Source organism: Balaenoptera musculus, chromosome 5 (assembly GCF_009873245.2).
Source record: "Balaenoptera musculus isolate JJ_BM4_2016_0621 chromosome 5, mBalMus1.pri.v3, whole genome shotgun sequence".
Taxonomy (NCBI): Eukaryota; Metazoa; Chordata; class Mammalia; order Artiodactyla; family Balaenopteridae; genus Balaenoptera; species Balaenoptera musculus.
This window is the reverse complement of record NC_045789.1, coordinates 74,477,713-74,503,898: the sequence shown is the minus strand read 5'-3', so window position 1 is coordinate 74,503,898 and position 26,186 is coordinate 74,477,713. Positions and strand designations below refer to the sequence as shown.

The window sequence follows — 26,186 nt, the reverse complement described above, 5'->3', positions numbered from 1 at the left end:
TACCCATTTTTCAGAGCAAGTAACTGAGGTACAGAGGATTAAATAACTAGGCTAAGGTTGTACCAGATGAGAAAGATTTAAATTCAGAAGTCTGATTCCTTTGCTTCTGCTCTTAATCATTGTCCTGTGTCCAGAGTTGGGATTTTAATGGGAGAGAAAAGCAAGAGGTTGGGTGGTGGCGGTGGGATGGAGTTGGTGCCAGAAAACCTAGAGTTTGAGGAGAAATGCAGTACAGAGGGTAACCACGGCGTCTCAGCTGGACAGAGGAAGAAGGACTGTGTGGGGTTGGTGGTCTTGGAAAAATATAAGCATCAAGGGCCTGGTGGACCCTCTTAAGACAAGAAGGCAAGTCCAGTGAGAGGGAGGGCGTGAGAGAGCTGAGGGGGTAGGAGGCTATGGTCGGCGGACAGTGTAGGGGTTTCAGTATTCTTAGGTAAGAGCTGTCAAAACTTGATGGCGACAAATGAGGTTGGTGGACCTGTACTAAAGACTACAGAGATAGGAGAGAGAAAAGACTGGCACCTCCAGGCAGCATATAAGGTGGAAATTGAGTAGCCTCAGAATCGCCCTGGGAGCTCTTTTACTTCGCCTGTGAAATGCAGTACGCTTGCCCTCGCACATGTACCCCCCAAAACAGTAATACTTATGCATAAATGTATAACTAATAGCAAGAATAAAATAGAGCGCACGTGCCAGATAGAATTATAGTAGATGTATTTTTGCTCTAACCGTCTCTCTCTTCCTCTGTTGTTTTTGCCAAGTGTGTGTAGTTGAAGTTTGGAGGTTAAATGCTCAAACGATGTGAGCTCTCTGCTGAGCATTAAATAAATGGTCTAGGGTCAAAGTCTGACAAAGCTGCAAATGTGTGACAAGTGTCATGCTTTTAGAAATGTCAAATGAATACTGCATTGTGTACTGGGGGACTTCAGAGTTTAAAAGAAAGGCTACAAAGACTATTCCCTAAGGAAGCCACTCCCAGTATGGAACCAGTGATGACTGTCATCTAGTTCCCTGCACCCAGATCAGAGAGGCTGTTGTGAAATATTCCAGAAAGGAAAGTTTCTGACTTGTTTTCCTAAGACTTTATTATATAGATAGAAGGCTATGGAATTCCATCTATATCAGGAGTTGGCAAATTCTGGCCCATGTCCTGTTCTTGTGCAGGCCTTCCTTCTTGCTAAGAACGGTTTTTACATTTTAAAAGAGTTGTAGACAAAAAACAAAACAAATCGAAACAAAGCAAGAGTTTGTATGGGGCTCACAGAGCCTAAAAATGTTTACTACCTGGTCCTTTACAGAAAAAGTTTGCCAGCCCATGAGGACTACGGACTTAATTTTAGATGTGAATTGTTTACCCTCATAAAGTTAAGTAGTTTGGGCAGTGCAAAGTGCTATTTGGGGAAATCAAATACCTTTTCAAGAAAGGTTTTCTCACGAGTCTCTTTACAAGTCCACCCCACCCCCACCAACTTTTTATTTTGAAAAGTTTTAAACTTACAGAGAAGTGACAAGAATAATGTAATGATAATCCATATACTCTACAATTATATGCAAATGCTTCAGGAAAAAAGAGGCATAGACAGAAAGAGATAAAGTTAGTATAGTAAAATGATAATAATAATAATTGCATCTAGTTGCAGTGTATACGCTCTCCTTTGATCTCTGTGGTTTGGTTTCGCATCCTTGCCTCACCCTTTTCATTCTTTTTGGTTACTATCCAAGAATACATATTTAACAAAAGCCAGTTCAAATCTGTTTATGGAAAGCGTAGTGGAAAGTGAATGGATCTGGGAACCCCTAGGTTGAATCCAATGAAATTGTTGTATTGGTAAAACAAAACCAGTCAGATAATGTGATTTCATATGCTTCAACCTAGTGGCCAGTCCAGATCCTAGATTTGCCTCCTGTGTGTCCTTAGGCAAGTTACCTCACCTCCCTGGACCCCAGTTTCCTCATCTATAAAACCAGATATAATTATACCTAATTCATTGGGCTGTTCAGAGGAGTAAATGAATTGATAATGTGTATAAACTCTTTAGTGCTTGCAACATAGCAGGCACTTAAATGTTAGCTTTTCTCCTTTTGTCCACGAAATGGGGGAAATTCATACCTCATAAGATACTTGAGAGATTCCAGTGAGAGAATATGTGAACTGCTCAGCGGTGTCTGGCGCTGGGCTGGCACCCTGGATCACTCGCCATTTCCATTATTATTGTTGGAAATAGGCCTAAAGTCAATTATAAATATGACAAAGTCAATGCAACTCTGTGTCACTGGCACCCATCAGCTCTCTCACTGGGCTGCCCACAAGCCACAGGATGAAGCAACTGGAGGCTTACTTCCTAGCTCCTTTTGCCTAGGCTGTGATCAAAAACTGGGCAAGAACATTTGGGTCCCTTACAAACTTGATCATCTGTGAATAATGAACTTTGGCTGGCAGAGCTCAAGGCTGAGAGCGATTGTTTTGAAAACAGTGGCCTTGACCTCTGTGGTGACGTCATTTCCTCCTGCTCCCTCCAGTATGTTGTGATTTCTTTCTCTGGGAAGCTGTTCCAGAACCCTCTGGGCAGAGTTAGTGGGTTCCTCCCTGGCGTCTAAGTACCTGTACAGCCTCCGCAGTAGCTGTTACCACAGCGCTCGACCTCTTTATCCCACGTCTCCTTCCTGTACCAGATTGAAAGCTTCCTGAAGACCTCTTCTATTTATCTTTGGATTTCCCCCCTTGGACACTGGTCTGGCACACAATACATCTGTTACAAACAGCTGTTGGACAAATTGAATCCAGTAGTAAGAGATCTACCTAGGCAATTTAATTCTCATTAGATCATTAACTTTCTCCCAATTTTTGGCTGTCATCATCAGTATTATCCTGTTTCTCTCCTTTCTCCTCTCCTCTCCTTCCCTCCACACTCTACCCCTCCCTCTCCTTCACACACACACACACACACAAACACACACACACAGACACACAGACACACACACACACACACACAATTTTACATAAAGAATGGACCCATCCCTGAAGACTGGGAGTTCAACAGATGGAAGTATCTGCTTTCTCTACCTATAAGATTCTCCATTATAGCTCTATCTTCTTAGGAGTCATAGAAGTGAACTTCTGGGGTTTGTTCTGCAGACACGTTTTGATGGAATGCAAAGTCCGAGTATGTTGGTCTGCAAATAAGTGACCAATAAAGAATGTCTCAGTGGATTTTTGTCTCAGTTCTTATGTTGCTGAAATAATTTTTTGAAGATAAGAAATCTGTTGGCAAATACTTGTCTATATCATTGCTGATGAATGAGCTGCTTATTCTAAGAAGGAGGGCTTGTCTTAGATTCTTGTCCTGATTTCAACATGAGATGTGGTGTGCCATGGATATGCACTCACCTTCTAGGACAGGTTGGGAGTTGATGGCGTAGCTTTCCGTGGAGACATTTTGTCACATGGAGGACTTACTGGATACCGACTCTGTTCTGCACAGCCCCACGCTAGGCACCGAGGAGCATAAAAAGGGAATGTAAGGCTTGATCCTTGATCTTCAGGAGTTTTATAATGGGCTTGGGCGTTGACGCACACACAAAGCAGTTGTTACTGTGTAAACCAGCGTATGAGTAAATGCAAAAGTGACTCAGATTTAATCCCCAAATTTAATAGAAGTTAAACAAGGGGAGATTGTTGTAGTTTGGGAGACAGTTATTGGAGAGATGTTACGTCTTTACTTAAGGTGAGAATAGGCTGAGGGAAAGAGAGGGCAGACTGCACAGGAACAAGGACAGGGGAAAGGTTTGGGGACAGGAATGAGGACGATGTGTTTGGCAAACATAGGGGAGATCTGCCTGGCAGGGGATCGGGGCAGGATGTGTCTCTTTCTTCATCCAATTAACCTTTTTAAGAACCTGCTTACAGGTGTGGCAAGTTACTGTAGACACTAGTGAACTATGCCATAACATCGTGTAACAGGGACACCCTGATCAGATCTGGAATCTAAATCCTGACCCCATGTGGGTTGTTAACCTCAGAGTTCCTTGAGGAAGTGACACGTAGGTAGAGACCTGAATGAAGAGCAGAAATTGGCCCAGAAAGAGGGAAGAGAGGTGAAAGGAGGGAGGAAACATGTTCTAGCTGAGAGAAAGCATGTTTGAGATTCTTAAGACAGAAGCTCCATGTACTAGAGGAGTTGCAAGAAGACTTACTTGGCGAAAATGTAGAAAACAGGGAGGACAATGATATGAGATGAGGATGGATGAAGAAGAGAAGTAGGCAGGATCAAGATTGCACAGGGCCTTGAAACCACAAAAGGAGCTCTGGGTGTGATCTCCAGAGCAATGAAAACAAGAGGAATTTAAAAGAGATCAACAGGACTTGGTCAGGTATAGGGATAGATGAATGAAAGAAAAGACTAAAAAATCACTTCAGGGTTTCAGTTGTTAATGACAAGCAGGGTGGGCCCTTGGTGCCAGTTGGAAGGGGTCCTTTATTTGGTGGGAGAGGTCATGATTTCAGTTTGGGCAGACTGAGTTTAGGGTACGGACAGTCCACTCAGGCAGAGAGTCCTGTAGGCTACTGGGGACAAAGGCAGAACTTAGGGGTGAGATGATGGATTTAACTTATTCGAATTGGACTTGCCAGCCATTGGTGGACATGAGGGTGAAGCTGTGATATATGACAGTCTCTCTAAGGGGAAGACCACATCAAGAAAGAGCAGCAGAGCAAGGTCCCAGTTTGAGGAATTCTTCTCCCTGGTCAGAGATGAGAGAAAGAGAAGCTCACAAAGAGGCTATCAGAGAGACGAGAGGAAACCCAGGGAGCGTGGTGTCATGGAAACCGAGGGAGCTAAGAAGACTTCTAAGGAGCTGGAGGTCACTTGTATTGCATGGCCCTGGCAGAGGTCAGCTCCGAAAAGTCCTGTCTCGCTGGTAGAGGGAGGCACTGGAGACCTTTGTCAGTTAATAGCCATCTCTGGGAACTGCCAATCAACGGATCATGATTCGACTTAATGGTCTGAGCTCTGGCTCATGCTTTTGCATCATTTCAATAGGCTATTGTTAGAGACCTTATCTAATATAAACTATACATGGAGTATTTTCCTCAACTATTTATTTATTTATTTATTTTTGGCTGTGTTGGGTCTTCATCTCTGTGCGAGGGCTTTCTCCAGCTGTGGCGAGCGGGGGCCACTCTTCATCGCGGTGCGCGGGCCTCTCACTGTCGCGGCCTCTCCCGTTGCGGAGCACAGGCTCCAGACGCGCAGGCTCAGTAATTGTGGCTCACGGGCCCAGTTGCTCCGCGGCATGTGGGATCTTCCCAGACCAGGGCTCGAACCCGTGTCCCCTGCATTGGCAGGCAGATTCTTAACCACTGCGCCACCAGGGAAGCCCTTTCCTCAACTATTGATAAGGAGATGAGATTAGTTAGACCCAATGGCTTAGTAGTGAAGTGAACCATATATCAAACAAAACGCTTCTGAGAGTGAAAGAAGGTGTTAATCAGCTGAGGTGCTGGAACAACAAATGAAACCTGGGACTGTCCTCAGCTAACTGTATGTACGTAGGTACGTCTGTCTGGATGTATGCACGTGTGTATGGGGGTGTGTGTGTGTGCATGGTCACCCCAGTGGTTGGCGATTCCAGACTGGTGTCTTCCAGTCACCATTACCTTGTTCAGTATTCACAAACCCTTCCCTTATTTTATCCTCTCTGTAACTACAGTAGGTGAACAACCTGGATCAGATCGTGCCACCACCCCCTTGTTGATGATGAGATGGAGACCCCAGGTTGTAGAGCACAGTGTCTTCCAGCTTTTCATCTAGAGCTCTTTCTCTAACCCAGATGCTCACTTAACTCTCAGCAAACGTGGGTCCTTTTGCCCTTACTGATTTTGGCCTTAGTGGACTGGTTAAGAATTTGATAGGCCTCCTATGTAGGGTTCTCCCTTGTCTTTCTGCCAAATCACAACTGGCCTCACTGACTTGGCCTGTCCCCAGCTCTTTGGCACCAAGACTCATTAAGCTTTTAGGTTCAAGTAAGGACATTTCAACCCACTCTTTTAGTAAAGATCTCCAGTGAAAAGCTGCTTTTTGTTTGAAGATTGGCATGGCTTAGGTAGGGACTTAGGCAAGAACTGAGTATCCCTGACAGTCTTCTGTTAGGAAAGATGAAAACGGATGAAGGATATGGAAGGAGAATTTGTAGGATTCATGATGAGCAAAATGGACTTCCAGTATTGCCTTTTTTTTTTTTTTTCTTTGAATCCTCACCAAATAAACAGCCCTCGGTTTTTATTTAAAAGAGGGACTCAGCACAGTGTGTAGGGTGGGGATTCAACTGTTCCCATTCAAACTGTGAGCTAGCATCGATTACAAGAATCTACTCGTGGGAGGGGGGACTTTTGTGTGCATCTGAAACGTTCTCAAGCTCATCTACCTTTGCAAATATTTTTTCCGTTTAAAAGTATATAATCCTTGTCGCAACTTCTTTTCTCTTAATATATATGGCAAGTATGTTTTGTTTTCACGCTTTCAAAACTGTGTTTGAAACTTATTTTAGCATATTTATCATTCAGGAACCACTTCCCTCAAAATGTGATTTCCTTCACCCTATCAATCTGTGCCTTGATAAATATTAAACTTCTGCTCATGGAAATCACAGGCTTAATCTCTTTCCTCCTGAACAAATTTATTACACATTTATTGGAATGATCAATTGACTTAAAAAATATATATATAACAACAGGTTTAAATATGGGCTGCTTGTGTGGCAGAGGAGAAACTGGCCTATCCCACTAACCACCTGTGGGCTTACCTGCTGGATTAGGCTTTGCTTGTATTTGAGAGGATTTAGTAGTTCCCTAATTGTATTTCCTTAATAATCCATTTTTTGATTGTCTCTACTGGGCTATGAGGCTGGGTGCGCTGGCCTCCCACAGTGAAGTGTGCAAAATTCTTGCCTCAAGCATGCCATTCTAAATGTTTCCCTTCGGTTACCCACAGGAGAGGACCTTTTCTTAAGTAGCCCACCCAGGACCCAGATTATAAATGATTCCTTTCTAAAGTTAATCATGCAGAAATAGACTTCCTCTTCATATTAAGGGGAAAAAGAAAGAGGGGAGGCCTGTGGGAAAGGCAAGTCAGACAAAGGGAGCAGCAAGCTTGTGAAAGTGCTCAGCAATGTGAGGGAGTTCTGCATGCTCAAGGAAGGAACTGTGGCCAGAGCCTAGGATGAAATGGGACAGGCCAGAGAGGAAAGGTAGGTATCAGGAGAGGAAAGGTAGGTATCAGGTCCATTTGCACAAGACCTGGAATAGCATGTTAAGGAGTTTAAACAGCATCCAGTGAGCAGTAGACAGCCAGCATGGTCTCTATTCAGAGGAGATTCAATGAGATTAGGTTGTTTTTTAGGAAATTACATTGTTGGCAGTGGAGACTTTTGATTACTTTCTGCTGTGCACCAAACACGAATATTTGAAAAAAATGTCGTGCTTCCCGAGGAGAAGCAGAAATGCTTCCTACACTTGTCTTGCTATGTCTATCCTTAATTTACCACCCTACTATGTACATTCTATGTTTCCAAGTATGTTTCAAAGTTCTTTTCCAAGTCACTCATTTAGAACTTGGAAACTATTTCCCCAAAGACTAGTGTTCTATGGGGGGAACGTCTTACGTAACCCATATCACATCTGTGTTAGTGTCGGGCCCACTGTAGAACCCAGTCTCCTGGAGGGGTTTGGGCTTAGCTTGGCACCTGGTGTGGGGTGTTTGATAACAACATGTGGAATGAATAGGAAATTGATTCAGAATTATAACTAGCCACATTAGGAGCTGACCTCCCCTTTCCAGGATAGCAAAGGGCCTCTTCAGCACTTGGCTTTTCCCCATCACCCTAAGGACAGCAAGTGAGATGGGGGGACAGGAGCCTTGGCAAGAGTTAAAGGATAGCTAGGCTTTGGCGGTGAAGCAGGGCCAGAGGCAGCTGTGGACACGGCTGTAGTGCCGCCGAGATTGTCCTTGGACCTCTTACTACCTTTGCTTTGCTGCTTCCTCCCTTCCTTCCTCCCCATCCCCAGTGTTAACGACCATGTCCTTGCAAGCCTGCCCTCCAAAAGGACTAACATTATCTCATTCCCTCACTTCTGTGCTTTCATCTCTCCCAACTCCCAACCTAGCTTTAGCCACAGACAGGGTGCTTGGGAGCAGAAGTGAGCCAATAGTTAACACATCAGATTTTCACTTGTGGGCAGGGCTGGGGTCCAAACCTGCTTGGGAGCCAGGGGGGAGGGGATGGCAGGGCGGCAGGGAAGAGATGTTAATAACTTCCATTTATGAAGTGCACACTGTACACCAGGCCTGTGCCAAATGTATTACACGCATTATTTCACACTCTCATGCCATGACCAATAGGTATTATTGTGCCCATTTTTCAGAGGAGGAAACTGAGACTCAATGTTGAATAGTTAAATAACTTGCCTAGTGAGTTGCAGAGTTGGGATTTGCACCTCAGGCCTTTCTGTCTCTGGAGGTTCCTATTTCTTTTTTTTTTTTTTTTTAATTTATTTATTTATTTATTTATTTATGGCTGTGTTGGGTCTTCGTTTCTGTGCGAGGGCCTTCTCCAGTTGTGGCAGGTGGGGGCCACTCTTCATCGCCGTGCGCAGGCCTCTCACCATCGCGGCCTCTCTTGTTGCGGAGCACAGGCTCCAGACACGCAGGCTCAGTAGTTGTGGCTCACGGGCCCAGTTGCTCCGCGGCATGTGGGATCTTCCCAGACCAGGGCTCGAACCCGTGTCCCCTGCATTGGCAGGCAGATTCTCAACCACTGCGCCACCAGGGAAGCCCTGGAGGTTCCTATTTCTGTTGGAATTTTATGGGTCTCAATCCTGGAACTCTTGGTTCTGAGCACTTCTTGCTGAAGAAGTATGGAGAGCAAGGAACTGGCTGCCTTTCCGAGCTGCATTCCAGCAATTTCACATTCCAAGTTTTCTCCCACCCTTCTGACAGTAAACCCAGCAGTACAAGGTTTTAGCTGTGCAAAAGAAATACTAATTACAATCATTTATACATAATTACTACATAGCACGATGATGATTACACGTATCATTGCCTGTGTCGGTGTAACTTCAGTCTCCATTTTATTTGGTTACACTAAAGTCTCTTCACGTATTGCCAGCTTTCACGGTTCATTGATCACATGTGCCATTTTAAACTTATAGCTTATAAAAGCAGGGAGGACCTTGAGTGGGAGGCACGGTGGGAAAGGCAGCTTGGGCGGGAAGGGGCTTGATTACCAGGTGAAGGCATTTGGAGGGCATCCTGTGGGCACTCAGGAGCCTGGGAGTCATTGGAGGAAGGAAGCAACACGGCGAAAGCCAAGGTTGAGATGGGGTCGGTTTGGGTGCATTGGGCAGATCGATTAAGATGGCAGAGACTGGTGGCTGGAGATTAGTTATTGAAATGCAAGAAGTAAAGCACTCTTCTCAGTGTAGGAACCTGAGTTTGTAATCCTAACTCTACCACTTAGGATCTCTGATCTCAGATATGTGCCTGGTGACAGTTTCCTTTCCTAGATTTTTAATTGATTTTTAGGCCTTTTCTAATCCAAAAATTCTGTAATTTCTAAACAGCAAGGATGGTATGCAAAGGTTAGACTGTGAGAGACATTGAAAATGAATCAAAAGGACTCCAAGGGGGCTTCCCTGGTGGCGCAGTGGTTGAGAGTCTGCCTGCCGGTGCAGGGGACACGGGTTCGAGCCCTGGTCCGGGAAGATCCCACATGCCGCGGAGCGACTGGGCCCGTGAGCCACAGCTGCTGAGCCTGCGCGTCTGGAGCCTGTGCTCCACAACAAGAGAGGCCGCGATAGTGAGAGGCCCGCGCACCGCGATGAAGAGTGGCCCCCGCTCGCCGCAACTAGAGAAAGCCCTCGCACAGAAACAAACACCCAACACAGCCAAAAATAAATAAAAATAAAGAATTATTAAAAAAAAAAAAAGCAGCTTTGTAAAAAAAATAATAATAATTAAAAAAAAAAAAAAAAAAAAAAAGGACTCCAAGATATTCAGTTAATTGCTGGAGTTTCCCTTTCATGTTTATAGATTATTTCATTACTGTTGGGTTTTTTTGTTTGCTTTTTGGGTTTGTTTGTTTGTTTTAGTATTAAGAGCAGAAGTGATAGGCAAGAAGACTTTTTACCCCTAGCAAATGTAGGAAAATAAAAATGGGTCCATTTGCTTACAATGGCCCAAATTTTAGCTCTTCTGCATCCTGCTGCCTCCCAACAAGACCCAGGGGAAAGGATGTGCCCAGGTGTTTAATTTTGCATTTTAGGACAGGATTTTCTTGGGTACGGTTTGGCAAAGTAAGGCCCCTTTTTACTGAGAAAAGACCTCCTGGAGAGCTTTAATAGTTAAGGTAATGCTGGCTGCTGTAAGTAATAAACTCCTAACTCTCAGTGGTTTAATGCAATGAAAATGTACTTCTCACTCTCGTGTAGCTCAGTTTTGGCAGCAGGAAAGGGTGGAGATGACTGCTCCTGGTCGTTGTTCAGGGACCCCAGCTAACAGAGACTCCATCCTCAACATGTGACTTCTAAAGTCTTCCCTGGTGCTGACATCTAACTAGTGAATGGGGGGAGGCAAGAGAGGGAATGGAGAATTGCTTGGGAGAGGTTTTAGGGACAGGTGTAGGTATGACATACGTTACTCTGCCTACACTCCATTGGCCAGAACTCTGTTATATTACTACAGAAAACTTCAAAAGAGGCTGAGAGGTGTAGCCTAGCTGTGTGTCTAGGGGAGAAACTCCTGTGAGTTTGAGGAGCAGCTGCTGCCTTGGGGAGGTGTATTAGAAGAGTAACAGCACTGTTGAGCCCTAGAATTCACAGTTAGGCCCAATTTCTTGGAATTTCAAGTCTACAAAGACCTTCTAAAGTCCTTATGATCTCTTCTTTAGGTATGTTAAAGGCAAGTGGCTCAAATAGACCTATACTTCACACGGTCTTGACAATGCATAGCACCCCACAAACATTTGGTAGATATTAATGATGGCAATTTGCATTCCATCACTATTTTGTTCAAATGAAACTCCCCTTTGGTTCAGGTTTCACTTTCCCCCACGTTTTAGGCAATTTTTCTTGACCTCAGAAAAGGTTTATTAACTTGCCTGCTTTTGCCAAGGCAACTCTAAAAAGAAATCTCTAAAAATGACATCTGTAACAGGTTTATAGTCAAGGTTAAATTGATCTCATGCTTAGGTTCAAAAACAGTTGCCATGTTAGATTAAATGAAAGTGCGCACACCTTTGTCCAGGGTACATAGTCAAACCAGAAAGTGATCAAGGAAACTGCATAGGAAAACACTCTTGAGCCAAATTAAAAGGGACGCAAAGTAGGTAATTTTGTGATCATAGTTGCCTATTGCAGCTGTGCAAACCAAGCTAAATGAGATGATGATGTAATCTCTTGTTGCAAAGAATAAAGTGATTTCCCATGAGATTAAGCATGAACTTCCCAACCCTGGGTTCAAGGTCTAGATGGTGTCTCTGCTGTCCCCCAAACTCTAGGATAATTATTAGACTTGAATTTCTGAATTGAATGATGTATAGAGTAAGCTGGATTTTGCAACCCTTTACAAATTTTACCTTTAATGTTTATTACAGTCCAGTAAAAAAATAAGCTGCCCATTGGTATATTTCCTAACATTTGGATGGTCTTGTATCTTTTGTAGCAGTATTCACAGTATCGTGCCCCTTGAAGAGCTATTATATCAGCTGTTGGAAGAGTCGGTATGAATCAGAACCTCTCTGTCCCACAGTAGGGATTTGAGGTTTTTTTAAAAATTGCAGATAGACACAGATTTCTTCAGTTTGTATTTTATAACCATTAAACAATCATTGAGAGGCTACCATAAGCTGGCTATTAAGTGTTAAAAAGAATTACAAAATACAGCCTGTGGTTGAATCAGAACATCAGCCTCATTCCTGGATGTCTCAACAATTGTTTCTTTAAGGAATCTAATCTTTAATCTTTTAAGAATTGGATTCCACAGAATGTGTGCAGAGTATGTCTTTAATTCACCTTCTCAAAAACTCAAGATGGCCATGCATTAGGTAGCATGACAATGAACTACACATGTGCCCAGTTTGGGTCTTCCTGTAGGTTTTAAATCTCTTAGTGAGCACGCCCCATGAGGGATAGACCTGGGGTCTCCCCTGTCCTCCTTTGTGTCCCCCGTGCCCGGCTCCGGGCCAGGACATCATGCACGCCCAATAAATATTTGTTGAGTACATAAAGGAACACATGGACAGCCTTACTTGAAATAGGTCACAGTGTGTTTTAGATTTGGAATATGAGTTTAGTAGACACCAATTCATTTCTATCATATCAGAAACACATGCATTTTTGCTTACCTTCAGTGTCATTAACTTTTTGTAACAGGATTATGCAAGATTAAAACTTTTCTTTCTGTTTTTAGTCGCTTATTACCATATATATATATATGTATATATATATATATATAGCAAGCTATACACATCTGTTGACTTAATTCATTTATGTGAGGTTTTTTATCCAAAGGTGGCCAGAAAATAAGTGAAACCTATTTTAGTCTTTGGCAGCTGACTAATGGAAAAGTTGAAACTAAAATGCACTTACTTAGCAAAAAGGGACATGCTCAGTATACCAAATGAGTGTGAATATGTAAGTTTCCATTTACCAACATTTCCACTTAGCAGCACACGTTGTCCCGCTGGCTCCTCACCATAGTTCTGGATGGAAGGTCAGGTTTTCAAAATCCCCATTTTTATTAAGGGGAAAACTGAGACTTTGATCCAGTGACTTCCCAGTAGCTCATAGCTAATGTGTGTTTTACCCATTAAAACCTAGACAACTTCCTCCAAATTCATTACACTCTCTTCATGATAACACTGCTGAGCGTTATAAGTTATTTATGATGTTTTATTCATCTATCTGATACCCATGATTTTTTAATAAACACAAAATTTCCATATATAGTTATAAATTTGTTTTAATACTACTTGCCTATGATGCTGTTTTTTTTTTTTAATATTGGGATCGTATTTTAGTTACTATTGATGCTGATATGCAGTCACATCTTTTTTTTTTAAGGTTTATTGATTGATTGATTGATTGATTTATTGATTGATTGCTATGTTGAGTCTTCGTTTCTGTGCGAGGGCTTTCTCTAGTTGTGGCAAGCGGGGGCCACTCTTCATCACGGTGCGCGGGCGTCTCACTATCGCGGCCTCTCTTGTTGAGGAGCACAGGCTCCAGACGCGCAGGCTCAGTAGTTGTGGCTCACGGGCCTAGTTGCTCCGAGGCATGTGGGATCTTCCCAGACCAGGGCTCGAACCCGTGTCCCCTGCATTGGCAGGCAGATTCTCAACCGCTGCGCCACGAGGGAAGCCCCTATGATGTTGTTTTAAAACTATAAATCAGATCATTTCAGTCTTCTTCTTAAAAATCTGATGTACTTCTAATTCTAAGTACATTGTACTTAGAAAAATATCTAGACACCTTACCTGAGCCTGGATGTTGTTTACACCTTGGCTCTCATGTCATGTGTTTCCTCCTTCCACTCACTCTGCTTGGTCACATTGGCCCTTGAATATACTAAGCCCGCTCCTGTCTCCAGGCCTTTCTACTTACTGTTCAGTCTGCCTGGAACTCTTGTGTCCAGTCTCTCTTTGGCTAATACTTTTGTCTCTTCCCATTTTTTCCCCAAATGTTACCTCCCCAGGGCAGCCTTCTCATCACCTGACTCAAGTACCACCCGCCTGGGTTACTGTGCTTGTCTTCCCAGTGCTTATGCAATCTGAAATTTTCCTCTCATTTATTTACTTGTTTATTTTCTGTTCCTCCCACTGCCCCACATACTCATTTGTCCTAAGAAGATAAGTTCTAAAGGGCAGGTCCTTCACTTGTCTTTTCCACTACTGCCTTCCCTGGGTCTAGAGCAGTGTGCAACACACGGCAGGCACTTGATAAATAATTGCTGGATAAATAAATATCTGGATATTAGTCCATCCTAATTAGCTCTCATATCTCCAGTTTTTAAATTATCTTTATTTTGTGGGTAAATTTATGCAGGAGACATGGAATGACACCAATGTTTTTTTGTTATCTAAAATTATGCCTATGTCCCAGAAATGTCTTTAGATGAGTACAAATTTAATCTGTTACCAGACAGGGAGGGCAGACCGTTCTCCTTCTAGCTATAGGTTTTGGGACTCACAGGGGGGAAACCGGTGTGGGGTTCTGCTAAGTGGGGAGTTGCCACAAGTGAGTGACCGCCTCCTTTTCTCTGGAATTCCTCCTGAGGATGTTGTATGTCATCCATAGATGAAATGTGACCATTTCCCAGCAGACACCCGCTTCCATTTTCCTTTTATTCCCACCTAGTGTTAATATTCTCACATTGTATTTAGATAGATTTTTATTGGGTTTTTAGTTTTTGTTTGTTTTCTGTGGTTTGTTTGTTGTTGTTATTGTTTTGTGCTTTGATGATACATACTGAAGCTGGACTTTCTAAAGCACCAAGCTGCAGTAGGCTTTCCAAGCTGGGCTGCAAACTAGCTGTGCATGTCTCTGGGGAAGGCTTCACACCTGTTTGGGGCTCAAGCTTTTCTTCTATAAAAATGGTGGAGTGAATACATGACCTGTCTCTGCAGGACAGGACAGTGGGGGAACAATGCATTTCAGAAGGTTCATGAATAATAAAATATTAACATCATCACCATTACTTTAAAGCATGTCATCAATAAATATTTATTGAAAATATTTATATTTTAATAGATAGGAGGGCAACAGTGGTTTTTAATAAAATTTCAAGTGAATAAAATATCCTTGACTCATGCTCATAGCTGTTTTGTTGAACTTCTTATCTGATTCTAATATATACAAAAAAATGTTCTCAGTTTAATGCAGAATACAAGATAAGCAGGTGGTGGGCATTTCTACAATGTGAATTCAATGTTATCTTTTATTGTCGTGTACTATAAACTGTGTACAGAACCAGGGCAATGTTTACATGAAAAAATACAGCTGCCTTGATCTTGAAAATATCCCAAATATTTAAGAGCACTGTGGCTTTTTATCTTTTAATTTGTTGTTAAACATTTGGATAGACATCATAGTAATTTTTTTTTGGTTGCTCTTTTGATTAAGGTCTATCATTATAATTTTTTTTTACTACTTCATGTGACAGGAAAGATTTCTGCCATATAACTATAATTCTACAAAGGATGAATATAATGAAGCATTTAAAACTGTTTAAAAATTTAAACATGTATAAAAGAGTTGATGGATCCATTGTTACTAAAAATAATATAATTCTTAGCTATAGAAGACAAAATGGGTACCTCTTTTAAAAAAGATTCTTTATTTATGAATTTTTTTGTAAGGTATTTGTTATTTTTGTTTTACTTTGGATAATTAGAAACAAAGTTCAGGGACCTGATATAATGGTATTTTATTTCATTAGAAAAATCTAAAAGTATTAGAGAAAGTAGTTGATCTAGAATGCAGTGAATTGAATTAGTATAAATAAATACTTATACACAAATGTAGAGAACCATTTATAGAGAACTTATTATGCACCAGGCTCTGTGCTAGCGTCTCACATATTTTGTCACATTTAAGCCTCACTGACACCTATGCAATTGCTACCATTGTTTCTCTATGACAGTTGAGGAAACTGGTGTTAATGGACTTGCCCAAAGTAACTCCCCAATGAGTGACCAAGCTGGACTTTGGATTCAGTCAGTTAGACTTCAGAGCCAATGCTGTCACTCCCCTCTCCCAGCTCCTCATCAGTTTGTCCACAGGTATTAAGAAGGACATAGGTCCACACGTATTGTTAAGGCATGCTCTCCAGTGTAAATTATTTAATCTCCATTATGCATTGCTAAGTGGAAAAATAAGGTATAGGACAGTGCATATTTTATGCTACACATGTCTTTTAAAAAAAAATTACAAATATCTTTATACATTTTCTTTGGAAGTCTTTAAGGTTACCTTCAGGGAATAGTCTAGGGCCCCGTGGTATCCTGGTGACAGTGAAACTTAAGTTTTACTGGATATCCTTTTGGTTCCTTTTGAATTGTCAACACTGTTGTTGGTTGGCAACCTCAGGATTTCCCAGCGTGAAATTCAGATCTGGTCCCCAGACACGGAAGGCAAGGAGAGCCCGAAGAAAGAGGCAGATAGCTCCAGATTTGTAGGTGGCAGGGTTAATAAGCAAGAGAACTTACATATGATGCTTGTCTTGGGTGGCTGAAAGATGAGGAGAATCTTGCCAGAATCTTAAAAGTTTATATAGATGCTTTAACTGGGTTCAGTAGATATTCAGTCCAGATGGTCTCAACAAAACACTACTGTCTCCAGGCTGAATGCTTGACGATGGCTCCCACTGTGGGAATAGTGGGCAGAACGTACATTCCTAGGTCAGGGGAGAGGGTGAAGAGCCTCCGACTGCCTGGGGCCAGCTTGGGTTAAGCGGCAGTCATATCCACGCAAGGACCTTTTTCAACAATTGTGCACAAATACTATTTAAAACGACACTGTTAAGAACTAACAAGAAAAGTAATGTATGTTAAGAATTTTGTACATTTAAAATCTGCTTTGGAGACATCATATCTATCTGTTTATTTTGAATCACATGCTATGGGATGTTAACGCTGCCAGAGAATGTGTTGATTCAGGGATCTTGGGAGCTGGGCCTGACTGTACCACTAATCAGCTCATCATTGTCAGGCTTCAGTTTTCTAAACTGTAAAATGAGAAGAGTGAACAAGTTGCTTTCTAACTTGAAAAACCAATAATTCCAAAATAAGCTATAAAAAAGTACTTTTTGAGAAGATTATAAATTCATGGTTAAAATTAAGTGCATTTATGAAAGGAGCACCATCTTGGCTCTCAATGGGCCAGAAGGCACTACTTTTTTGTGTCTACACTGGGTGTTACCTCTTGGCGGCAGCATTTGGAATTGCAGTGAGAGTGACCAAGGACAGGCAATTCTTAGTGCAAAACCAGAAATATCCTGTCTGTTGTAACCATTGTAGTGACATTTCTCAATATATCAATACATAGAGGTGTCAAAGTAAAATACAGGCTGAATTCAAGACTAATTATTGACCTATTTCAAAGAATCTTTTGTTACTGGTTTGAAGAAATCTATCAAGCATAGGTTCTTCAGAATTTACTGTAACCTTAGATTGCATGAATGGTAACAGAGTTTGGCAAACTTTTTGGTGAAGGGCCAAATAGTAAAAATTGTTTGCTTTTTGGGCTGTAGGTTCTCTGTTGTAACGATTCAGCTCTGCTGTCATAGCACAAAAGCAGCAGTAAACAGTATGGAAATGAATGGGCAGGGCTGTGTTCCAGTAAAACTTGTTTACAGAAACAGGCATTGGGCCAAATTTGGTCCATGGCTCATAGTTTGCTGACCCCTGAATTATGCTAAACCCCTGCCTAAGTTTCTCTTGCCATGTGTCCTGAGATAAATTACCTGATCTTCTCTCCCCTAATTCCCTAATATAAGAATAAATGCTTCCATTCGACAACCCTGTACCTTCAATAATTCCTTTATGAATAACCTAGTTGGTAAATGCTACAATTCTACCACATCACCCTGATGCCAACCCTATTTTCGTTTTACAAGTTGCCTTCCTTATTTCTTTTCACTCTGAACTGATATTTCCTGAAGACAAACAGTTATGGTTGTTTCTCTTGCATTCCTTTGCCTGTATTACCATTTTTACGTGATTTCAACCTTTACCCCGAAAACGTTTTGCTCACATATCTTTTATACCTAGGGAATTGCGGTCAGCCTTGTTTAAAATCTTCAGGATATGACTGGTTAACCTCCTGCTAAACATATTCTTTCCTTTCTTAAGTGAAGCTCACCACATTTAACAAGCCACTCTCCTCAAAAAGCAAGAGGGTCTGGAAGTAGAATTAGTCTTGGCAAATCATTTGCAAAGATAGATGTTGGTCTCTGAACTTAGTGCATCCCTGGAGAGACCCCTGCCTTAGCCAGGAGAATTGGGAACGAGCCTTGCTGTGTAGTAATACCTGGCTTCAAAACTAGACACTTCTCTCCCAGCCTCAATCCAGCTCACATTTTTGTCCTTTCCTCTGAAGCTCCTCTCAGTCTCCATCCTTTCTTTTCTCCCAACATTTCCAAATTCTAAAACTTCACCTGCCACAGACAAACTTGATGTTGGCAAAGCTCTTCACTTGGTTGCATGAAGGCTCATAGATTACTGAGATTTACTACATGCTTTAAATTCGCTGCTTTTCCTATTCAGCAATTTAGTTGTAGCCTCGGATAAAGGTGATTTGTGTGATCCATCTTGCTTTATGTCTCACTTGACATTCTGCCTTTTTCATGACAGGTTGCTGAATGCTATAAAGCCAGGACTTGTTAAAAAGATCAACAGATTGCCTACCCCCATTGCAGGATTGGTGAGTATCCAGAATTGAGATTTATCTTCCAATATTCCTTTGCTCTAACCTAAGGGTCATGACAGTGCCGTTTATTACAGTTTTCTCCTGCAGTATATATTCCACGTGAATGAGAACGCATTGAAGCCATTAAACTGAGAGGTCGCTTAAAAATGAAAGATTGCAGTTATGCCTAAATGGCATCTTAATCTTTGTTTGTATTTTTCCCATGAGTGATAAGGATGACATTCATTCTTAAAGAGGTAAATTCGTTTTGGGGTGAGAGGCTGGTATTTCGGCTGACCCCAGGGGAGGAAGGCAATTGTAATTACGGTTTTCTCATTTCAGTTCTTCTCTGCATTCCTTTGGAATGAAGGGGAGAAGAGGTAGAGAGAAAGAAATTTCATGTTGAACGAGCAGGACTTTCATGATAAATTGCTGTTTTCAATCTTAAAAATCTACCTGCATTTAAGTACCACATTTGTAGACCAACTTTCTAAAGACATAATGGACACAGGTGATTCTAATGTCGTCTGGAGAATTGTTTGAGCAAATCCCTGGGTCTTCTGAACCTACCCATCCAAACCCAGTAAAACTCAAATGTTCACATGTAGTCAGATGCAGGATTTTTTTTCATGCCTTGATATGTTTCATAATTCTTGGCACTAATTTTAATTGCTTAATTATCATTACCTTTTGGTAGTAAGAAGAAAAAGGTGGAAGATCAAAAGACAAACAAATCTTAGTTCCAGAAGGAACAAGGTGCGTGCACATGAGCTCACACACGAGCCTCCACACACACGAGCCTCCACACACACGAGCACGTGTACAGACACACGTGTGCACAGAAAGCTGAGGGCGTATTTAGCCTAGTAACAACGCACTCTTTCCATCGTGACTGCCTTCTGTGCATGTGGTCTTCCAGAAAACAATTAGAAAAATGTCAGGAATTTATTAAGCAGGTTCATCCTTAGACCTTTGATGATTTGTTAAACAGTTTCGTAGTCATATCATGATGACTAATTGAAATTTGATGCACCACGAACAAAAAAATTACGTTTGAGAACTGTGGGGGTGACGTAATTAGGTACATGGTTTCAGTGAGTTGAATAAAATGGATTTTTTTAAATTGTAAGAATTGCTATTTCTGCGGATGCATTTTAGTTACCATACTGGTTGGTGGTGCACTGGTGATTAGTCATTAAAAGTCTTTCTAATTTCGTTTGTCAGAATCATGTAACTAAGTAAATAATACATAGATAGATAGTTAAATTTGGAAGGAATGGATTTGAATAATTTTATTTAAAAATCTATATATGTATATTATATATTATATTTGTGAATGTGTACATATATTAGTTATTTTAAAACGTTTTATTAAAACCATCTCTTCCAAATGTTAAGGCCACAGCTTTAATGATGCTGACAAATAGCTCTTTGGCCCCAAGCCTGTGGCATCTCCAGACCTTGGAGGTCTGGGATTTATTGTTATAGGAGCAAAACCTGCAGCATGAAGTCAGGAAGGCTCCAGTGAAATCCACATGAGCAGAGACAAGCAGCTCTCAGTCCAGAAGTTAAGGAGAAAAGGGTTTTTGAAACATTAATTTAAAGTGTGAATCATAAATGATTTTAGCAAAATTAAGGGTTTGAGACACGTGCATTAACTTTATGTTGGATTCTTACAGCAGATCAAGTGTTGTTCTTTACCTATTGCCTCTACTTTGGGACAGGCAGGCAATGTGATTCAAGAAAACCAGTGGATTTCTGTTGCTTTACTCCCATGTATATCCTTGACTTTTCTTTCTTCTCTTTCCTTTTCCATTTGAATTTCCTTTCCATTTTGTCCTTTCCATCGTTCCTCCTTTTTCTTGCTCTTTTCCAGCTAATAGTTCCTCACTTACCCCCTCCTATATCACTTATATTTTCTTTACTCGTTTGTTATTGTGATATTGTGATTTATAATAAGCAGTATATATTTGGGCTTTGTCTGTTTCTGGCAGAGAGCACCTAAAACCCTTGGAATTTCCTAAGTGATAAGAACAATGGGAGCATCTTTTGTTATAATATTTGGTCTTTTGTCATCAGTTCCTGAAATAGCTCCAGTTCTATAAAGGTGAAGGAGTATCTTGTTCTTTATAACAAGCTCCTTTCAGCCCCACCTGAATGAGGCAACTTTTGGAAAGCCCCAAGGATGGGAGCTGGTTGCCAGGGGTACCAGCCTCGTGATTAGAGAGTTGGAACGTTCAGTCCCACCCCACTGACCTCTGGGGAAGGGAGAGGGGCTGGAAGTTGAATCAATCGCCCATGGTCAATGATTTAATCAATCATGCCTATGTAATGAAGCCTGCATAAAAAACCCAAAAGGACATGGTTTGGAGAGTTTTCAGGTTGGTGAACACATGGAGATTCCAGGAGAGTGGCACACCCAGAGAGCATGGAAGCTCTGTGCCCCTTCCCACATACCCTGCCCTATATACCTCTTCATCTGGCTGTTCATCTGGATCCTTTACAATATTCTTTATAAAAAACTGATAAGCATAAGTAAATGTTTCTCTGTGTTCTGTGAACCACTCTAGCAAATTAATCAAATCCAAGGAGGGGATCTTGGGAACCTCTGATTTATAGCTAGTTGGTCAGAAGCACAGCTACCAATCTGGACTTGAGACTGACATCTGAAGTGGGGGCAGTCTTAATGGGACTGAGCCCTTGACCTGAGCCCTCTGACACTGTCTCCAGGTAAATAGTGTCAGAATTGAGTTAATTTCTTGGTGATGTTGAAAAAAAACACACAACGGAGTTATCTTTAGACCAAAAAAATACTTATCTATGTATAGTTAATTGCTGCCCATTCACTCATGATTCCTGAATCTACAGATCTGGTCAAATTCTTTTTTCCTCTCCTCCAATTACCTTCAGATCAGCATTTCCAAAATCCAGTGCACTAGTTGGGGCCCCAACAAGAAACAGAACTGCCACCCTTCTGTGCCCTTCCCCCATCCTGTTAATGTTCTTCCAGAGTTCGCTCTTCAAATCTATTGTCTGCTTCCTTTCTACGCTCACGTTCTTGTCTGTTTTCATGGCCTCAACTCTTTACAGGATTGACCCAAGTCATCACTTCTCACCAAGTTTTTTCTCCTGAACTCCAGGCCTCTTGTTCTGTGTATTGGACAGCTCCATCTGGATGTCCTACCAGCACCTTGAACTGAACATATTCAAATTAGACTTAAATGACCACTCCCGCCCACCAATGTCAGTAAAGGCATCATAAACATGCACTTGTCCTAGTTGAGCTGTCAGAGAATATGGCAACTTTCTTCATTCTGTCTACTTGTCTGCATTTCCTTGGCCACTAGGTAAGGCGTAGAGCCGGTCTTCCTCATCTCTTGCCTGGATTATTACAGTCAACTCATAGGTCCTCAAATGTTATTCACTGTCATGTATGAAGCCTTTACTCATGACACTTCTTATGAATATGGTACTCTCTCTCTGCTTTTCTTGACTAAATCCTATTTATGTATCAAGACCCAATGCAAAATCACCTCCTTTGTGAAGCCTTTAGTGTTTATGGTCCATGTGATCTTTTATTATAGAATGCAGTTAGCATCTCCTGGTTTATGAGAAAATGAGTTACTATATTAGAGACATAAAAGACAGCTGCACTGAAATATGATTTGGGGAGTAAGATTTTTGAATAACTATTGTTAACAGTTGGAAATTCAGGTGTGTAAATGATTTAGTATTCACATTCAAGCATTGTAGCTTTAAGATCACACAAATAGTAAAAGTCCATGCTCACACTTACCAATGCCTATAATGGGTGCAGTGATAGCAGGTGTCCTAGTGATGTACTAGGAAGTCACAGCATCACCTTGATGGAGTGTCTGCCAAAATAATTAGCCTAATCCAATTCTGAGGAAACAATCAGACAAGTCCAAATTGACGGACATTCCCATAAAACATCTGGCTTGCATTCCCTAATTCTGTCAGTGTCATTAAAGACACATCCCCATCCCCTACAACTGTTGCAGATGAAAGGTGGCTAAGGAGATATGACAGCCAAATGCCATGTGTGATCCTTGATTGAGAAAGGATAACTATAATAGACATTATTGGGATGGTTGGGGAAATTTGAGTGTGGATTGAATATTAGATAATAGTGTTTTCTCTGTGTTGAATTTCTTTTACGTGATAACTATTTTGTCTAAGATAGTTGTGGTAATAGGGGAATATTCTTGATGTTAGATGTACATAAGCCGGAGTCTTTAGACATGAAGTGTCACAACATGTACAACTAATCCTCAAAATGTTCAGCAAAAAGAAGTTTGAGCATATAACGTATAATTCTATATACACATACATATAGAGAGAGGGAGGAAAGAAGGACGAAAAGGAAGGGGGAGAGGGAGGGAGGGAAATATGGCAAAATTTTGGATCTAGATAAGGGGTATACAGTTGTCATGGTACTATTCTTGCAACTTTTTGGTAGGCTTGAAAATTTACCATACAAAATATTAGGGATTAAAATATTAATTCTCTTATCTTTTTGGAGGGGGGAGTGGGGACCTCAAATAAGCAGTAGATTTTTTTTAACATCTTAATTGGAGTATAATTGCTTTACAATGGTGTGTTAGTTTCTGCTTTATATGACTTTATATGCTTTATATGACTTCACAAGGAGTATGAAGATACTCCTTCACTTTTAAAGTGAATCAGCTATACATATACATATATCCCCATATCTCCTCCCTCTTGTGTCTCCCTCCCGCCCTCCCTATCCCACCCCTCTAGGTGGTCACAAAGCACCGAGCTGATCTCCCTGTGCTATGCTGCTGCTTCCCACTAGCTATCTATTTTACATTTGGTAGTGTATATATGTCCATGCCACTCTCTCACTTCATCCCAGCTTACCCTTCCCTCTCCCTGTGTCCTCAAGTCCATTCTGTATGTCTGCATCTTTATTCCTGTCCTGCCCCTAGGTTCATCAGAACTATTTTTTCTTTTTTTAGATCCATATATATGTGTTAGCATATGGTATTTGTTTTTCTCTTTCTGACTTACTTCACTCTGAATGACAGACTCTAGGTCCATCCACCTCACTACAAATAACTCAATTTCGTTTCTTTTTATGGCTGAGTAATATTCCATTGTATATATGTGCCACATCTTCTTTATCCATTTATCAGTGGATGGACACTTAGGTTGCTTCCATGTCCTGGCTAATGTACATAGTGCTGCAATGAACATTCTGATACCTGACTCTTTTTGAATTATGGTTTTCTCAGGGTGTATTCCCAGTAGTGGGATTGCTGGGTCATATGGTAGTTCTATTTTAAGTTTTTTAAGGAACCTCCATACTATTCTCCATAGTGGCTGTATCAATTTACATTCCCACCAACAGTGCAAGAGGGTTCCCTTTTCTCCACACCCTCTCCAGCATTTACTGTTTGTAGATTTTTTGATGATGGCCATTCTGACCACTGTGAGGTGATACCTCATTGTAGTTTTGATTTGCATTTCTCTAATGATTAGTGATGTTGAGCATCCTTTCATGTGTTTGTTGGCAGTCTGTATATCTTCTTTGAAGAAATGTGTATTTAGGTCTTCTGCCCATTTTTGGATTGGGTTGTTTGTTTTTTTGATATTGAGCGCATGAGCTGCTTGTAAATTTTAGAGATTAATCCTTTGTCAGTTGCTTCATTTGCAAATATTTTCTCCCATTCTGAGGGTTGTCTTTTCGTCTTTTTTATGTTTTCCTTTGCTGTGCAAAAGCTTTTAAGTTTCATTAGGTCCCATTTGTTTATTTTTGTTTATATTTCCATTTCTCTAGGAGGTGGGTCAAAAAGGATCTTGCTGTGATTTATGTCATAGGGTGCTCTGCCTATGTTTTCCTCTAAGAGTTTTATAGTGTCTGGCCTCACATTTAGGTCTTTAATCCATTTTGAGTTTTTGTGTATGGTGTTATGGAGTGTTCTAATTTCATTCTTTTACATGTAGCTTTCCAGTTTTCCCAGCACCATTTATTGAAGAGGCTGTCTTTTCTCCACTGTATATTCTTGCTGCCTTTGTCATAAATTAGGTGACCATATGTGTGTGGGTTTATCTCTGGGCTTTCTATCCTGTACCATTGATCTATATTTCTGTTTTTGTGCCAGTACCATACTGTCTTGATTACTGTAGCTTTGTAGTATAGTCTGAAGTCAGGGAGCCTGCTTCCTCCAGCTCCGTTTTTCTTTCTCAAGATTGCTTTGGCTATTCGGGGTCTTTTCTGTTTCCATACAAATTGTGGTAAATTTTCTGTTCTAGTTCTATGAAAAATGCCATTGGTAATTTGATAGGGATTACATTGAATCTGTAGACTGCTTTGGGTAGTATAGTCATTTTCACAATGTTGATTCTTCCAATCCAAGAACATGGTATATCTCTCCATCTGTTTGTAACATCTTTAATTTCTATCATTAGTTTCTTATAGTTTTCTGCATACAGGTCTTTTGTCTCCTTAGGTAGGTTTATTCCTAGGTATTTTATTCTTTTTGTTGCAATGGTAAATGGGAGTGTTCCTTAATTTCTCTTCAGATTTTTCACCGTTAGTGTATAGGAATGCAAGAGATTTCTGTGCATTAATTTTGTATCCTGCTACTTTACCAAATTCATTGATTAGCTCTAGTAGTTTTCTGGTGGCATCTTTAGGATTCTCTATGTATAGTATCATGTCATCTGTAAACAGTGACAGTTTTACTTCTTCTTTTCCAATCTGTATTCCTTTTATTTCTTTTTCTTCTCTGATTGCCATGGCTAAAACTTCCAAAACTATGTTGAATAGTAATGGTGAGAGTGGACAACCTTGTCTTGTTCCTGATCTTAGAGGAAATGGTTTCAGTTTTTCAACATTGAGAATGATGTTGGCTGTGGGTTTGTCATATATGGCCTTTATTATGCTGAGGTAAGTTCCCTCTGTGCCTACTTTCTGGAGGGTTTTTATCATAAATGGGTGTTGAATTTTGTTGAAAGCTATTTCTGTATCTATTGAGATGATCTTATGGTTTTTCTCCTTCAATTTGTTAATATGGTGTATCACATTGATTGATTTATGTATATTGAAGAATCCTTGCATTCCTGGGATAAACCCCACTTGACCATGGTGTGTAATCCTTTTAATGTTAAGCAGTAGATTTGAAGATGTGTAGAGATGCAGCCTTTTGTGTGAGTGTATTCTTCACATGACATTTCTTCCATCCATATTTGTGACCCTCAGGAAAGAACAACGACATTCCTCAAGTGCATCTACAGACTTCTAGGTTGATTTGTACTTTGTCAGGGGGTTGACAGGTCACTGACCCTCTATTGATCAAGCAGCCCTCAGTAGCAGAGGCCATGGAGATCTAAGAAGTATGGCCAGAGGGTTTTCCATGCCTGGAACCCATGCCTGTGTGTCTTAATGGCCTGGTGTTGAGAAGAATCCATTAAGATGGCCCAGCTGCTTGACTTGAAGATAAATAGAAAAGTGTGTTTTCACATAGCAACCCCAAATTATAAACACGTGTAGATTTACAAAGGCATGAATAGGTGTATTTTAGCCCCTGAGTTGAGCTGTGGTTACAAAGAATTCAGGGGTGAAGGTGTTAAAACAAAGTAGTTGAAAATCATTTCCTGGCAAGAATGCAAAGACCCTGGATCCAGGTCTGTGTTTCTTCTGTAACGATTGCTGACATATGCAGCCGTGTGGTGACTGCCTGCA

General features: G+C 41.0%; 1 protein-coding gene across 9 annotated transcripts in view; it reads left to right on the top strand.

Annotated features, from left to right (window-relative positions):
- The window catches only part of LIMCH1 (LIM and calponin homology domains 1), a 345,245-nt gene that overhangs the window by 147,287 nt on the left and 171,772 nt on the right, over window positions 1-26,186 (top strand). For all 9 annotated transcript variants that reach the window (XM_036852624.1, XM_036852621.1, XM_036852622.1 and 6 more), the window contains exon 3: window positions 18,403-18,472. In XM_036852624.1, the coding sequence (XP_036708519.1) occupies window positions 18,403-18,472 (70 nt within the window). The remainder of the gene's footprint in view (window positions 1-18,402; window positions 18,473-26,186) is intronic.